The sequence below is a fragment of the Budorcas taxicolor genome, chromosome 9 (assembly GCF_023091745.1).
Source record: "Budorcas taxicolor isolate Tak-1 chromosome 9, Takin1.1, whole genome shotgun sequence".
NCBI lineage: Eukaryota > Metazoa > Chordata > Mammalia > Artiodactyla > Bovidae > Budorcas > Budorcas taxicolor.
This window is the reverse complement of record NC_068918.1, coordinates 77,923,850-77,940,633: the sequence shown is the minus strand read 5'-3', so window position 1 is coordinate 77,940,633 and position 16,784 is coordinate 77,923,850. Positions and strand designations below refer to the sequence as shown.

The window sequence follows — 16,784 nt, the reverse complement described above, 5'->3', positions numbered from 1 at the left end:
TCTTGGTAGTAAAGAAACATATTCTTTACCCATTTTTACCAGTTACTAATATTTTACCCTTTTTGCTTTATCATTTACTCTCAGTATACTTGATTTTTCCTGAAGCATTGAGCGTAGGTAAGTTGTAGAAATCATGCCCTTTTACCCTTAAATATTTTAGTGTCAGTTTTCTAAATACTGGGACTTTTTTCACACAAACACAAAGCAGTGACCAAAAATCATTAATTTAGCATTGATACAGTACTGTTATCTAATCCACAGACTTTTATAAAATTTTGCCAGTTACTCTAATAATGTCATTTATATCTTTTCCCCCCACCTGCCCCGTGCCAGGACCCAGTATGGAAGCATATGCTGCATTTGGTTGTCACGTTTCTCCAGCCTCTTTTAATGTGAACATTTCCGCAGCCTTTATCTTTTTTGGCCTTTTTACAGTTATTTTGTAGAATGTTCCTCGGTTTGGGTTCACCTCATGTTTCCTTGTGATTAGATTAAGGCTGTGCATTCTTGGCAGGGGTGCCACTGAAGTGAAGTTTTGTTCTCCTCAGCGTATCATATAAGGAGGCACACAGGATGTTTATTACTCTGTTACTTGTGATAAAGTGGATCACTTGGTTAGGGTGGCTTCTGCCAAGTCTCTCCACTATAAAGTTACTCTTTCCCTTTATAGTCATCTGTGGGGAGATACTTTTGAGATTATATAAATATCCTGTTTCTCATCAAAATTTTATTTGTTTCGGCATCCAGGAGTTCTTGCCTGAATCAGTTATTCCTCTGACAATTGAAAAATCATTTTCTAATGCTATTTTCTCTTCTTCAATTAATTGACTTTGAATTGTAAGAAAAAGCTCTATCTCTTCCCCTTTATTTAATTTTATCTGTATGGACTCATGGATTCTTATTTTATTCAGTGAATTAAAATTTGTTACTATCTTTCTGATGCTTAAACTGTCCAAGATTTGAGGAGCAGGAGACCCTTGAAGCTGGATCTTAAGTCTTTTTAACATGTACTCACCATTCTCTTACAAAATAGAGTGTTCCAGGCTCCTCCTGTATTTACCCTTGTTTCTCCAGGAAACAAGGTTCCTGTTAGTTCCCTGGTTCTTGTTAGTGAGGAATGAGCTTTATAAACCGAGATTTCAGTGCTAGTTAATATTATTTGAGTGCTTACGCGCCCTTGCAGTAAGAAGCAGATAGGGCTCTAAGAATTCAGTTTCGGTCCTCTCTCTTCCACCTCCCCACTCCCTTGACCGAGGCACATACCTAGTCTATGAAATGGTAAAGCACCGATCATTTGTTTGGCTCGTTGTACCAAAAGGCCCCTGCACACCACCTGGGCAAAGTAAAAACTGGGTTATAGCAAATGTGCAGTCCCCAGGGCTGTCCTTCTCAGCAGTCCAACAGTCTGTGCTGAGGTAGTCTGCTCTTCTAAACAGTCGCTGTGCAAGCTGAGTTAGGAAAAGGAAGTAAGAGCACAGAACCAAGTCTCTTCAGAGAAATGTCTCTTCTATAATGGGCAGGTCTGTTGCCCATTATACAAATGACTTTTTTTGGTTACTGTTGAGCTTTAAGAGTTCTTTATATATTCTAGAGATTAGTTCTTTGTCAGATTTGCATTTTGCAGATTTTAAGTGTGTAGTTTGTCTTTTCATTGTTTTAGCAGGATCTTTCACAAGACAAATGATTTTAATTTTGGTAAAGTCCAGTATTTCCTTTTATAGACTGTATTCTTGCTGTCAAGTTCTTAACTCTTTGCCTATCCCTAGATCCCAATTTTTAAAAATTTTTTTCTTAAATTTTTATAATTTTATGTTTTACATGTAACTCCATGATCTGTTTTGAGTTGATTTTTATGTAAAGTGTGAGGCTTAGGTCAAGGTTCATTTTTTGCCCATACATATTCAGTTGCTCCAACAACATTTGTTGAAAAGGATTTATTATAGCTCAGGGAACTATATTCAGTATCCTGTGATAAATTATAATGGAAAAGAATATGAAAAAGAATATACATATATGTATAACTGAGTCACTACTCCGTGCAGCAGAATACATTATAAATAATATATATGTCAATAAAATTTTTATACCATTCTCAAAAATTTGGGGGGAATATTTGTGTGGGTCTGTTTATGGGCTCTCTATTAGGTTTCATTGAGCTGGCAGTCCACCCAGTGTTCAAATAGATGTTCTTGTGTTTCTCTCAAAAGTTTGAGATATCCTGCAGTGTCCTGTGAGTTTGCCATTGTGCCTTGGAGTGCTTTAGCATGCAGCCTTGTGGCCCTAATGACTGACATCACAGAGGATGGGAGGAAATCTCTTCTAAGGGCTGAGGTGTCTCTTGGGGGAATATGGGAATAATCAAAAGGTGTTTTTGGAGCATCAGTAGGAACTGAGTAGGTGTTAAAGATTGACCTATTATCTTACCTAAAGAAACCATCTGTCTTTAACCTTATCTCTTCTAAAGCTTTGAGATAAATATACATATCTAATATTCACTAGTGACCACAATTTATCTCAATATTAATTTTTTCTGTTGTCAGTTTATATGCATAATATTTTTGTTTAACACCATTGTCATACTTTTTACAGAAAAATAAAAATTCGGTATGAAACTCTGATGTTGATGTAGAATGATGAGTTAACAGTCTTTGATTCTGTCCTTATTACTTGTACTGTTACATTAAGTTTTATAAAAATGTCACTTGAGTCCAATCTTTGTTTCTGATTCATAGAAATGAAATACAGTGTTTGAGGTCATCATAAGCTCATGTGTTTTTTCCTCTATTTGTGTAGAACAAATCACCTGCTGCAGCTACAGAACCAGAGACAAATAAATTTGATAGTACTGGGTATGATAAGGACTTAGTAGAAGCTTTGGAAAGGGATATAATTTCTCAGAATCCCAATGTTCGATGGTAAGTTATAGCACAGCAAAACGATTGGATGTTGCTCTTTTGGAACAGAAATGGGCATGCGCTGAAGATCAGTCTTTGAGGATAGAACTGGAAGACACATAATGAAAGACTTCACTTTGATTCAGGCTGTACCAGTTTTTGTTTAAAAATTTTAAATTTAAAAGTTTAAAATTTTGTTTTAAAAATTTTATTTAATGAAATAAATAATAATAAAAATTTCATTAAGTTTAAAAATCCTGTGTACAGAATGTGAACAAGATCACAAAATTTTCATCTTCTTTTTGAGACAGTCTTTAAAGGTAAAATGGCAGTCATTCTTATGCATATGTATTGCTGGTTATCTTTAGGTTTATAAAATACATATTGTTCCTATATCCTATTACTTAGAGCAGTGGTTCTCAACTTTATTAATATTATAAAATTAGAAGTTTGGGATTAACATATTACACACTGATATATATAAAATACATAACCAACAAGGACCTACTATATAGCACAGGGAACCATACTTAATATTTTGTACTAATCTATAAGGGGAAAGAATCTTTAAAAAAAAAAAAGAAGATACTCTATGTATGTTTAACTGGATCACCCTTCTGTATACCTGAAACTAATATAACATTGTAAATCAGCTATACTTCAATGAATTATTAAAAAATAAATATTATATCTAATCAAAGAACTATAATTTATCACAAGTTCTAAAGTTCCATTTCCCACAAAGTTAGGCACATTCAGTTATATATTTTTTGTTAAAACTTATAGTTTGGGGGATATTTTAAAATATATTATCATGTCATATATCATAATATATTATCATGCCATGTGTACTGGTAGTTGTAGTAGTGGTGGTGGTCTCGTTGTTGGTGATGATTTCGTGGCAATCTCTATTAACCTTGCTGTCCACCTCTTGGTAGAGTAGGGGGCGAAGCAGCTGAATTACATAGCTTTGTGCTATGTTTATTCTTATGTTTGTTTGTGTTTTTTAGTGGGCTCATTATTTCTAAACTACAGAATTTATGGAATGAGCATTTTAAGAACAGAAATTTAAAATAAGATGGCATAATAATAAAGAGTAGGCCTATAGACCTGTGTTCTCATTCACCAAGCTGAAAATCATTACTGCCAAGACTTGAAGATTCAGATTGTGCCCTTTCTATATACTGGCTGGTGTGGCAGAAACCTTGTCACAATGTGTTAGTTCACACGTGCCTAGGAAGAAACTTCACATTCTGTCAGCAACATAAAATCATGTGCTTTCAGTGACTCTCAAGAATGACTACACTGAATCAAATATGTGAGCTAAGGTTTTAATCAAATATCTTCTCTTTCAGGGATGATATTGCTGATTTAGTAGAAGCTAAAAAGTTGCTTAAGGAAGCTGTGGTGTTACCAATGTGGATGCCAGAATTCTTTAAAGGCATTAGGAGACCATGGAAAGTAAGTTTCTTACTGTAACAGCATTGTCAAAGCAAACGGCAAATGTGTTGTGTAGAGAGCCAGTATTTACCTGTGTTGAGGGAAGGGGGAGTAGGACGTAGAGCAGGTACAGAAAAATTTAAATATGTTGTGTTATTCAGACGAAAAACTGTTGCAAGGTTTCCAGAATAGGAAACAGATGCAGTGTGATCTTGGAAAAGATACACACATAGCAGATTTATAATGAACGTATATTTGCAGATATGAACAAGTTGCCTAAATACAAAAATACTCCATTTTACATGTTGTGTTGCAGAACTTGTATCTGTATTTCTTGGAATTGTTCCTAAGAAATTAATAAGACATATCTGCATCTAATGAGTACTCCTTTTTAAAAAAGTTTATTTATATATGGCTTCACTGGGTCTTCATTTCTACACGTGGGCTTTCTCTAGATGAAGCAAGTAGGGGGCTGCTCTCTAGTTGTGGTGCACGGGCTTCTCATTGCAGTGATTTCTCTTGTAATAGAGCACGGGCTCTAGGAAGGTGCTTAGGCTTCAGTAGCTGCAGCCCTCAGGCTCAGTTGTTGGAACTCCCAGGCTCTGGGGCACAGGCGTGGCAGTTGTGGTGCATGGGCTTAGCTGTCCTGCAGCATGTGGGATCTTTCCAGAGCAGGGACTGAACCCGTGGCCCCTGCATTGGGAGGTGGATGCTTTACAACTGAACCACCAAGGAATCCCTAATGAGTGCTTTGTAAAAGTCACGTGCTGATCAGAAAAGTGTCCAAAAAACTCTTGGATTTGGGAAATGTGCTAATGGCTCACTCTGTACTTGTCTTTTGGAATTCTTGAAATGTTAAGTGATAAGCAAGATACAAAATTCTAGACTTACCTTGAGTACAACCATGTTAAAAAAAAAATCAACTAATTTGTTTGAGCAAAAGGACTAGCAGGAAATATATCTAGATCCTACGGTACCTGTGTTAGGGTATGGTATCAGTACTATAATATGGATTATATTTTTTCTCATCTCTTAGTTCCAAATTTTTAATAATGTGTAATTACCTTACTTTTGTAATGCAAAAAGTAAATTTGTGATAAAATATCCTTCTGTTTATCTTTGCCTTTTACTTATCTCAGTATTATGTGTAAGTTAGTTGAAGACTGATTCTTAGTAATGGAATTCTTGTGAATTAGAACAACAGCAGATAAACCCTTTGCTGACACTGTTATATTCCCAACAGGGAGTGTTAATGGTGGGCCCACCTGGCACAGGAAAGACCCTCCTTGCTAAGGCAGTAGCAACGGAATGTAAGACAACATTCTTCAATGTCTCTTCATCAACTCTGACTTCCAAATACAGAGGAGAGTCTGAGAAGCTTGTTCGTCTTCTGTTCGAAATGGTGAATGCTTGAGACAACTCTAATGATTCTTTACTTCTAGAAGGGAAGAATATGAATTGTAACTAACTCCATGGTGTAGAATCGCCAGGCAGGATACGCTTGTGCCCAGGGTATGGTTCCTGTGCCCTTGAAAGAAAGTGAAAAAGAAAAAGTGAAGTTGCTCAGTCGTGTCCGACTCTTTGTGACCCCATGGACTGTAGCCTGCCAGGCTCTTCCATCCTTAGAAACTTTTTACTAACATGAATTACTTGTATTTCTCTTTGACTCCTTTTCTCTGGAGGAATGACTGTCTATTAGCTTACGGACATGCTTATGCTATGGGATCCGTGTTACTGATCTGCTGCTATGTGAATTTAGGAATGTGAAATTATTATGTTTTTTAAGCCAGGCTTTGTTATAATATAGTAAATTCAGTATTGGTAAATAATGGGGAAAGGTGAAAATCACAAGTAAATATGGAACTGAGATTACCTCAGATCTATTCACTGTTATCAAATACCTGGAGTTTAATGACATAATCTTTGAATTCAGTTCTTTGCTTCTTACTTTGAGTTTCTTTTTCTTTCTTCCACTGCCACTCATCTTGAGTATCAGTAGACGAAATATAATTCAACAAGTTCTGATTGAGTGGGTTGAATTCAATAACTTTTAGACTTTGGACTTTAAGTTTCACTTAACTGTTTCCGTCTTACCTCATTTAAGAAATTGTTTAGTTATATGCATGAACACAGAGTTGTATTTATCATATAAATAGTGACAAAGATTTATATTCTTAGTCATGGTGGCCAAAATCTTAGATGATCGTGCTAACATTATACCACATCTTCCTTCTTTGTCTCAGAGTAAGACAAAACAAAAACCCTTACAATTTAATGTTATCCATTTTCTGTAAAGGCTTCTTCCTGTTTCAGTTCCCATTTTTTTCTCCTTCAACTGCGATAATTCAGAAGGCAGGATGTAAATTCTGACAGGTTCATATGGATTATTAATAGTCCATCCCACAGTAGGTGTCTGATAGAGAACCTCTTAAATCATTTTGAAAAATTCTCTTCAGGGGAAAAAATTACCAGTATTCCAGAATAACTTGGTGTTTTACAAATGTAAGCTCAGTAGAATGAATGGCTAAGTATGGGACCATTAGAGTCAGATGGCCTGGTTTAGATCCCAGTTCCGTCACTTTCCCAGCTAGCTACCTATGGGAGAATTCCTGTCCTGTTGCTCAGTTGCTTTATCTATAAGAAGGGGACAGTAATTTAGGACCTACCTCTAATGTTTACGCTCAAGCTGGAATAAAGATTGCAGGGAGAAATAACAATAACCTCAGATAGGCACATAACACTACCCTTATGGCAGAAAGCAAAGAGGAACTAAAGAGCCTCTTGATGACAGTGAAAGAGGAGAGTGAAAAAGCTGGCTTAAAGCTCAACATTAAAAAAATAAGATCATGGCATCTGGTCCCATCATTTTGTGGCAAATAGATGGGGAAACAATGGGAACAGTGACAGACTTGATTTTCTTGGGCCCCAAACTCACTGCAGATGGTGACTGCAGCCATGAAATTAAAAGACGCTTACTCCTTGGAAGAAAAGCTATGACCAACCTAGACAGCATATTAAAAAGCAGAGACATGACTTGGCCAACAGAGGTCCGTCTTGTCAAAGTTACGGTTTTTCTAGTAGTCATCTATGGATGTGAGAGTTGGACTATAAAGAAAGCTGAGTGCCGAAGAATTGATGCTGTGATGCTGTGATTTTAAACTGTGATGTTGGAGAAGACTCTTGAGAGTCCCTTGGACAGCAAGGAGATCAAACCAATCAGTCCTAAAGGAAATTAACCCTGAATATTCATTGGAAGGACTGATGCTAAAGCTGAAACTCCAATACTTTGGCCACCTGATGTGAAGAAATGACTTACTGGTAAAGTCCCTTATGCTGGGAAAGATTGAAGGCAGGAGGACAAGGGGACGACAGAGGATGAGATGGTTGGATGGCATCACCGACTCGACAGACATGAGTTTGAGCATGCTCGGGGAGTTCAAGATGGACAGGGAAGCCTGGTGTGCTGCAGTCCATGGAGTCGCAAAGAGTCAGACACAACTGAGCGACTAAACTGAACTGACCTCTAATGTTTTGAGGGTGAAATCAGCCAGTGCACTTCAGCTGCTTAATATAGAGCTTGGCTCATAACTCATAAATATTTACTATTACTGTTTTAAGAATTATTTGATTATTTTTTAAATTTAGGGAGTTTTTTTTTTTACTGTATTTATTTTATTTATTTTTTTAAATTGGAGGATAATTACTTTATAATACTGTGTTGACCTCTGCCATATATCAGCATGAATCAGCCATAGGTATATAAGGTAGGGTTTTGTATTGAGGAAAAAGGACTGTTTTCTTCTATGAGGGAAATCCTCTTACAAAGTGCTAATTTGTAGTATTTTTTTTTATACTGTAGTTTATAAAATATATCAAACAACTTATTTTTTACTGGCTTCCCTGGTATTGTCTAGGAAAATCTTAACCGTCTTTTAAATCTTATCCGGAGAGTGCTACCTTGAGCTGCTCACTTGATCAGAGGTTCAATCACAAACCAGTGCCTGCAGTTTGGAGCTCCTGCCTCTCTGAATTTTGTTTATGGCTCCCTTGAAACCAGCTTGATTTTCTCCTTTTCATCAGGTGGACTCTCTCGAGGAGTAAAATTGTACTGCCTCTTATGTCTTGGTTTTGACTGCTCTGCAGATGACTGCCTCTCTCTTATGTGCCCTGCCCCACCAGAATGTCTCAAAGTGAGCATGGCTTAAGGCCTATATTTTGAATAAGCCCACTTAAATATTATCATTACTATTTTTAATTATTTTTAACTGAAGGATGATTGTGTTACAGTATTGTGTTGATTTCTGCCATACATGGACAAATACTGTTTTTTAAATTATTTATTTTCAGTTGCACTGGGTCTTTTTTGCTGTTCCAGGCTTTCTCTGGGTGCTATGAGAGGGCTACTCTCTAGTTACGTTGTGCAGGCTTCTGGTTTCAGTGGCTTCGCTGCGGAGCACAGGCTCTGAGGCTCAGTAGCTGTGACTCAACGGGCTTAGTTGCTCCATGACCATATGGAATCTTCCCAGACCAGGGATCGAACCACTGTCCCCTATAGATTCTCGCAGGCAGATTCTTATCCACTGTAGCACTAGGGTAGTCCACTTAAATATTATTAAAATCTGTCCAGGGTTTTTCATATGAGTTGGTACAGACATTTAAAAACTTAACTGTATATTTTTTTGTTATATTGTCAAGAACTTTCATTTTCAAGTGTCAGAAATCTAATCCCGGGTGATCCAGTGGTTAAGATTCTGCACTTCCAATGCAGGGGTCGTGGGTTCCATCCCTGGTCGGGGAACTGTGAGCCCACATGCTGCAGGTGCAGCTGATAAAGGGGGAAAAAAAGTAATCAAATCAGTTTAAACAATAAGAATAGTATGTTGGGTGACATAACTGGGAATTACCAGGTTACGTTTTAGATTTTTAGGTCTAACAGGGTCTAGCAATTCAGATGTCCTTGGGAATTATTTTTGTCTAAACATTTGGCTCTTTTTACTTCTGGGTTGACTTTGACATTGACAGATCCATATGGTGACTAAGATCGCCATTAGAGGTTTAAATCTTATTTTTGTTTTCCTAATGGTAATCCCTGAGAACTAGTCCTCATTTCTCGGTTGTTCCAGCAAAACTCCGGAGATTAGTGTTTGGCCTTGCTTGAGTCATACGCTTGTGCCTAGACTCTCCTAGGACTCCAGCAGAGGTTGGCCTCACTTGAAGTCGTGGAGTAAGAATGAGAAAGAGATGATTTATGTACAAATGAAAAGGAGAGCTTCTCTTATCAGAAGAAGGGGTGCTGTGCAGGCAGAAACAGTTGGTGTCCTCTTCCACATCTCTCTATGATACTTTCCCAGGTCATCCAAACCCGGTTTTAAATGTGCCACATAGCCTCTGATTTAATTTAGACCTTTCTATGTACCCTTAGTATGGAGAAAAACTCAAAGCTAGTAGTTTTTGCTTGAAATTTGATTTTTGTCCTTGGTTCTGATGGTTGCTAGCTAGAATTTCAATTACAAATTTTCTTGCATGTTTGCTTTGTTCTTTCCCTCCATCCAGCTTATCTTCCCCCTCTGTTTCTTGAAAAGAAAGTACCGAAGTGTTTGTACATAGTGCCTAAAATCCAAGTAAAAAGATACCTTAATTTAAAATGGTATTATCCTTTGGGGGCAAATAGATGACTTAAAATTCAAGTTTTTAACTAGAAAAGAAACTGAGATTTTAATATTAGGATTTTCCAAGTGAACAGACTAAAAGTGAATCTGTACTTTGGAGGCAGAGTCTTTCAGCACAGTACCTTTTAGAGGGTCCTGGATTGTAACCTCATGGTCAGAAGAATTGATGAACCCAGTACAATTGCATGTTCCAGTCTGTTGTGTTCATTTGCCATTGTGGACTTCTGTTTTTAAAATGCTGTTGGTTCACTTAAGCTCTGTTTTGAGAAATCCTTGCCATCATTTAATTTCAAGCTTTCTTGTGTGGTGATTCTGTAAGTGTGGATATTTCTTTTTAAAAATGATTAACAGTAAGTATTAATTACTGTAATAATATGCTTATCAACTATACTCCAATAAAAAAATACAGTCTACTAAAAACCAAAAAAACCACAAAAATAGATAAAATGCTGCTTCTGTCTCCTTAAGAAAAGGGTGATACTACTGAATCTTACACAGCTGTTTATTAGGTTAATACCTGACCAGTGGATCAGTCTTCCCTGTCCTTTGATTTGAGGAAGAAGAAATGCATTTAAGGTACAAAAATAAAGTTGGGGAATATTATTCAGCCATTAAAGAGAATGAAGTACTGTACATGCTATAATGTAAATAAATGTTGAAAACATGCTGAGTAGAAGAAAGCAGACACAAAGGCCACATATTGTATGATCCCATTAATTTAAAATGTTCAGAACAGGCAGATGCATAGGGACAGAAAATAGATCAGTGATCACCAGGGGCTGGGGGAAGAGAAGTGGGGGTTATTGGGTGGGGGAGGCACTGAAATGTTCTGGAATTTACAGTGATGATGGTTGCATAATAGTATTAATATGCTGATTCCTGAATTGTATACTTTAAAATGGTTTAAATGGTGAATTTTTTGTTATATGAATTTTATCTTAGGAAAAAAAGGCCATTTTAATTGACTCTTCTAATTGACCGTTGAACAATGTGAAGATTAATCTGCATGTAACTTACAGTTAGCCCTCTGTATCCACAATTCCTCTACACCCTCAGATTCAACCAACCTAGGTAGTAGTATAGTATTTATTACTGAAAAATATCTACATGTAAGTAGACCCATGCAGTTCATACCTGAATTTTTCAGGGGTCAGCTGTACTTGTATTAGTCAAATGAAAAATGGCAATTTAATTAGAATTCCTTAGAGAGAATTTATATTTATAAAAATTTAAATTTAAATATATTTATACATTATATATATAATATTTACATTAAAATAAATTTACATATAAATAAAATATTAAAATTTAAATATATTTATACATTATATATAATATTGTATATATTTACATTAAAATAAATTTACATATAAATATTAAAATTTAAATATATTTAAAAATATTTATAAAAATCTATGTGATATTATTAATACAGAAGGTAATGGTTCTTTTTAACAAAATTTTTTCTGCAATTTTAGAATGCTTATCAGTATCTATAAATGTCTTCCCACTATCGTTATCCATATCATTGTAATGTACAGGATAATCCTGTATTTTATATGACATATAGCCAATCAGAGTATTGAACAGTATAGAAATTGCCATATAATATTTAAGTATACAATAAGTCTGTATTAGAAGCTGTATTTTAGCTCTTCCAATTTTCTCCTCTCTCCTCAGTATTAGGACAAGAGGGAGAGCTGCAGTGTGGGAGGCTCCTCCACTCTTCTAATTGCTTAACTGTAGATTACTTGTAAATGGAATTAAAAACCTGGTGTTGCCTGGTTTCTTCCTGCAGGCTCGATTTTACTCTCCAGCTACTATATTTATTGATGAGATAGACTCCATTTGCAGCCGCAGAGGGACTTCTGAAGAGCATGAGGCAAGCAGAAGGGTGAAGGCCGAGCTGCTGGTTCAGATGGATGGTATGCGTGTGTATAAGCATGAGCTAAGCTCCACTCACAGTGCTAACCCCCAGCTCCAGTGCCCAGGGGCCAGCCAGGAGGTCCTGGAGATCGACAGCAGTGAACTGGGGATGCTGACAGTGGGGACACACCAGAAATAACGGCTGTTCCTTCACTGAACACCTTTTGTCATACACACTGATCTCATTCTTAGCCATGAACTGAAACAAATGCAGATAAATTGGCCTTAGAGGGGGATATGTATGGTTTTGAAGAATTTTTAAAATTGTTAACATAGTTTTGCTGAACTAGTCTTTTTATTAAATCTGTTTTTGAGTCATATTTTCTGCATGTTACAAAAACTCATTTTTCTTGAACTGCAAACTCACACATGTAACCAGTTTGTTTTGTAAGTCTTAAAGAGGCTTGATGATTACGTTGCTTTTAACGTTGTGCTAAATATTTGAGGATCTTAAATATTTGAGCTTTTCTTTTCTTTTCTTTTCTTTTCTTTTTTACTGTGTTCTTACCCTTCCTCGAGGTGTTGGAGGTGCTTCTGAAAATGATGACCCTTCCAAAATGGTTATGGTTCTGGCAGCTACTAATTTTCCCTGGGATATTGATGAGGCTTTAAGACGACGTCTTGAGAAAAGAATCTATATTCCATTACCATCAGGTATCTTCATTTGAATTGGGAAGCTCATGTTAACTTTTTTTTATATATATATTTTTTATTTATTTACTTGGCTGAACCAGGTCTTAGTTGCAGCATGTGAACTGTTAGTTGTAGTCATGTGGGATCTAGTTTCCTGACCAAGGATTGAACCCAGGCTGCTTGAATTGGGAGCCAGAGTCTTAGCCACTGGACCACCAGGAAAGTCCCTCATGTTGACTCTTCAGTAGTTTTGCTAAATTTTGAAGTTTAGTATTAATTGATTAACTTTACTTTGAAAGACAAACCAGTTCAATTAAAAACTAAAAATTTTTCAATTAAAAAAATTTTTTTCAATTAAAAAGTTAAATTTAAAAATAAACTAAATTCAATGAGGAATAGCTCTTAAATTTTTTAAACAAGTGAGCTCTAAGAATTGAAAAACAACTTCTTAAAGTAGACTGGAGAAAAATAAAACATTGTTTATGTTGATGTTTATGTTTATATTCATTTATTTCTATATATGTTTATATATTTTTATATATGCTATGTTTATATATATTTATATTTTGTTTCTCCCAATAGCAAAAGGCAGGGAGGAGCTATTACGAATAAGTCTCCGTGAGCTGGAATTGGCTGATGATGTTGACCTTGCGAGTATAGCAGAAAACATGGAGGGCTATTCAGGTGCGGACATTACCAACGTGTGCAGGTATGAATTACTTTGGAAGTACAGGTTTTTGTTTCTGGTTCTGGTTTTGTTTTTAGGAAGCATAGATTTTTGTCAGTGTAAACTTCTGTTATGAAGTTTTAAGGCTAAATTAAGATAGATGAAGAATAAAGACCCACATTATATAACCTAGTCAGAGACACACGTTTTGGTATTAAGCTAGTGTTAGCTGGTGCTAGTAAGTCATGTGGCTGTCTTGTAGGTCACTGAAGACTGGTTCATTTAAAAGCTACACGTTCAAGAAGGTAGTGTTAAAATAACTGATATAAGATAGAAAACCAGTCATTGTCTTGGATTAGAAAAAAAAGTTTTAGGTTTTAAAACTTTTTATTTGCATACTTTAAAAAGTGTGCATTCTAGTAATTAAAACCATTTGAACAAAAGAAAATGTCACTCTGATCACACTGCACTTTAACAGCCCCTGGGACACCTTGGACCCTTTTGCTTTTCACTCTGGATTTCATTGCCACCCCTCCCAGCTTCCTCCTTCAACATGTAAACTGGTTTTCTTCCCCGGCAGCCAGACAGGCAGATGGGAGAGGCAGGAATGGCCTTCAGCCCTCCTGTCAGTAGTTCTCCTTTCTTTGATGTGAAAAGGGTAGCACAGTCATTTAAATTTGATCCACATTCTACATCTTACAAGGTTAAAACAGCTAAAAGAAGTAAAAGAAGAAGGCAGAGCTTGTGGAATGTACGATGCTTATTGGCGGCACACGCCTTATTAAAACTTGCCTGCTTAGTTCTGTTCAGTCATTTCTTTCAAAAGCAGTGGATTTTCCTCTTCCATTTGTTTCCGTCTTCAATTTTGACTTAGCAAATTTTATAATCTCAGCCATATCGGTGTGTCAGACTTGGTTGCAGAGGAAGCAGAGCGAGGCATGGCTGAGCAGAGTCCAGTCTGCACGATGACTGCTGCCAGGTGCCTGGGTTAGAAAAATTAACGTTGGCGCATTCATTCAGCATATTGTTCCATAGGAGACGTCATCCAATGTAGATTGATTTGGCACATCAGAGGGGGGTACAGTCCCATTTTCAGTGAAGTGTCATAAATGTGATAGGAATAGCAGTAACAAGAAAAGATGGTCTCTACTTCAAAACGTGATTGAAGTAGCTTTGGTCCTAATCTCGGTATTAGCTTGGACATTTATTAGGAAGGTACTTGACTGCACTGGTTTACTCACCTCCAAAGTAAGCATTCCATGCAGGGCTGATGTGAGGATTAGCAATAATGCGTGTATGAAACCCTTTGTAGCTGTCTCTTTGCACACATGGTGGCTGCTGTTAAGGATCAAACTGGGTGAAAGCAAGGAGGTAGTTGAATCTGAAGTTTCTCCTTAAAAAAAAATAGCGCTAATACAGAGGAGGGGAAAGGAGAGACCACTTGATTGTTTAGCTTTTCCTACACATGCAGTAGAAAACATTTAATTTTCCAGCCAACAACTTCTCTCCTGTCCCTGTGATGCTTATTCTTTATGGTACACTTTTAATAAAATTCAGTTGCCCTCATTTATATCCTTCTACTACTTCTTGGGCTTTTTGCTCAGATTTAACTGCTAACAAAACAGCTCAAAAACAGGCCTTGTTGTCCAATACTAGATTCTGTGCAGTACTACTTATGTATAGACAATAAAGTAATAACAGAATAACACATGCACTGAAAAAAATCTTTTCACAGTTTTTTATTTGACTAACACATCACTTTATGGATTTTGTCTTTTTAATTTAAAACCTAGGGATGCATCCTTGATGGCGATGAGAAGGCGTATTGAAGGTTTGACCCCAGAAGAAATCAGAAATCTTTCAAGAGAAGAAATGCATATGCCTACAACTATGGAGGATTTTGAAATGGCTTTAAAAAAGGTTTCAAAGTCAGTCTCTGCTGCAGACATTGAAAGATATGAGAAATGGATATTTGAGTTTGGATCATGCTAAATTCTCACATGTAAACTGTGAGCAACCTTGCATTAAGTGTTTGAATAATTAAATGTAGTATTTCATTGCACCAAGCGATATATTTTTTTAAACTTTCGTTATGGTAAGAGTGAAAAAAAAAAGTATGATTCTGAATAAAGGCAATTTTTTCAAGTTACAAGCAAACTTGTTTTACTTTAGCATTACTCTTTCTCTTTCACTGACAAGTGTAGCACAAGTGCTGTTACTTAGCTTGCAAAACTGTCTGCGAGTGTCCTCTTCCACTGCCTGTGGTTGCTGTTGCTTCTGAAGAATAAGACCGGCTCTAGCTCTGTAGGTGGCAGACAATAACTGAAAATCCCTGAACATTTTTACACAAGTAGCCAACTGAGTGATGCCTGGACCACACCCAGTGTACTTTCCTTCCTGCCTGGTGTTATGGCCAGTTTCCCTCCTCATTCTGAGAGAGCTTTAAAGGCCCCTTCATTTTGCTGTGCAATTTAAAAGAAAAAAAAAAAATATATATATATATATACACACACACATCTGTATAGTCTTGCCTGCCTGCCTTTTCTTCTGCCCACATGTGAAAGGCTGCACTGCTGCCTTGGTGTTTGTGCTGCTCACTGTACTCTTAAAGTCACTAACCCGTTACTCATGGATGCAAAGTGTAATTAAAATAATAAAAAACAAGTATAAACTAATAAACGAAATAGAGTAATGGTATAAAACTTTAGGTAAGATTTCTATTTATAATTCCTTGTAAAGTAATACTTTCTGTATCACCCCAACCGTAGAAAACAGAGCCTCAGGAAGCCCGCGTGGTTCGCCATGGTCTCAGGTATCACGGGTAAGGAGAGAAGGCAGGCTGGGAACTGCTGACTGCAGCGCCGGCGCCCTCCAGTGAAAGCCTCCTCCGTTCTCACAGGAGGCTACCAGCTGATGCTTAAAGGATGAACTAAGACCCTGTCATTGTTGAAAGTTAGAACTGGTGATTTCTAGCAACTTAGAGAGTGAAGAAGGACATAAAAAAATAAACTGTTAATTGCTGGGTGACTTTAGGATCAAATTGTAAACTGTATATTATTTGTCCAGAAGATGGACATAGTACATTACACAGGGCTGTTATTCCTTATTAAAAACAGCTAGGCAGAATAAATGACTCCTTTACTACCTATCATCCTTCCACTACACATACCTATTTATAGCCAAAATTGAAGGTGGTTTTAAAATCGAGTCATTTCCTTCTAAAGTGTTTTAAATGATGCCTGCTTCAGCCGTGTCCAACTCTTTGCAACCCTATGGACTGTAGCCTGCCAGGCCCCTCTGTCCATGGAATTCTCCAAGCAGGAATACTGCAGTGGGTTGCCATTCCCTTCTCCATGGGATCTTTCCAACCCAGGGATCGAACCCATGTTTCCTGCGACTCCTGCATTGCAGGTGGATCCTATACCACTGAGCCACCAAAGAAGCCATTTAAATAATGGGTTACAATTTTAAAAAAAACTTTAAAAAAAAGAATTTTAATAGAAAATATCACATGGAGTAAAGGTAAGAATTATATGTTCTAGATCATATTGTAAA

The 16,784-nt window shown here is 36.7% G+C and overlaps 1 protein-coding gene across 1 annotated transcript in view; it reads left to right on the top strand.

Annotated features, from left to right (window-relative positions):
* KATNA1 (katanin catalytic subunit A1) overlaps positions 1–15,355 on the top strand; it is a 32,759-nt gene extending 17,404 nt beyond the window's left edge. Inside the window, exons 5-11 of the mRNA XM_052645799.1 lie at positions 2,794–2,915; positions 4,250–4,355; positions 5,578–5,736; positions 11,802–11,928; positions 12,449–12,583; positions 13,145–13,271; positions 15,023–15,355. Coding sequence (XP_052501759.1) covers positions 2,794–2,915; positions 4,250–4,355; positions 5,578–5,736; positions 11,802–11,928; positions 12,449–12,583; positions 13,145–13,271; positions 15,023–15,221 — 975 coding nt within the window. The 3' untranslated portion in view covers positions 15,222–15,355. The remainder of the gene's footprint in view (positions 1–2,793; positions 2,916–4,249; positions 4,356–5,577; positions 5,737–11,801; positions 11,929–12,448; positions 12,584–13,144; positions 13,272–15,022) is intronic.
* The last annotated feature ends 1,429 nt before the right edge of the window (positions 15,356–16,784 follow it).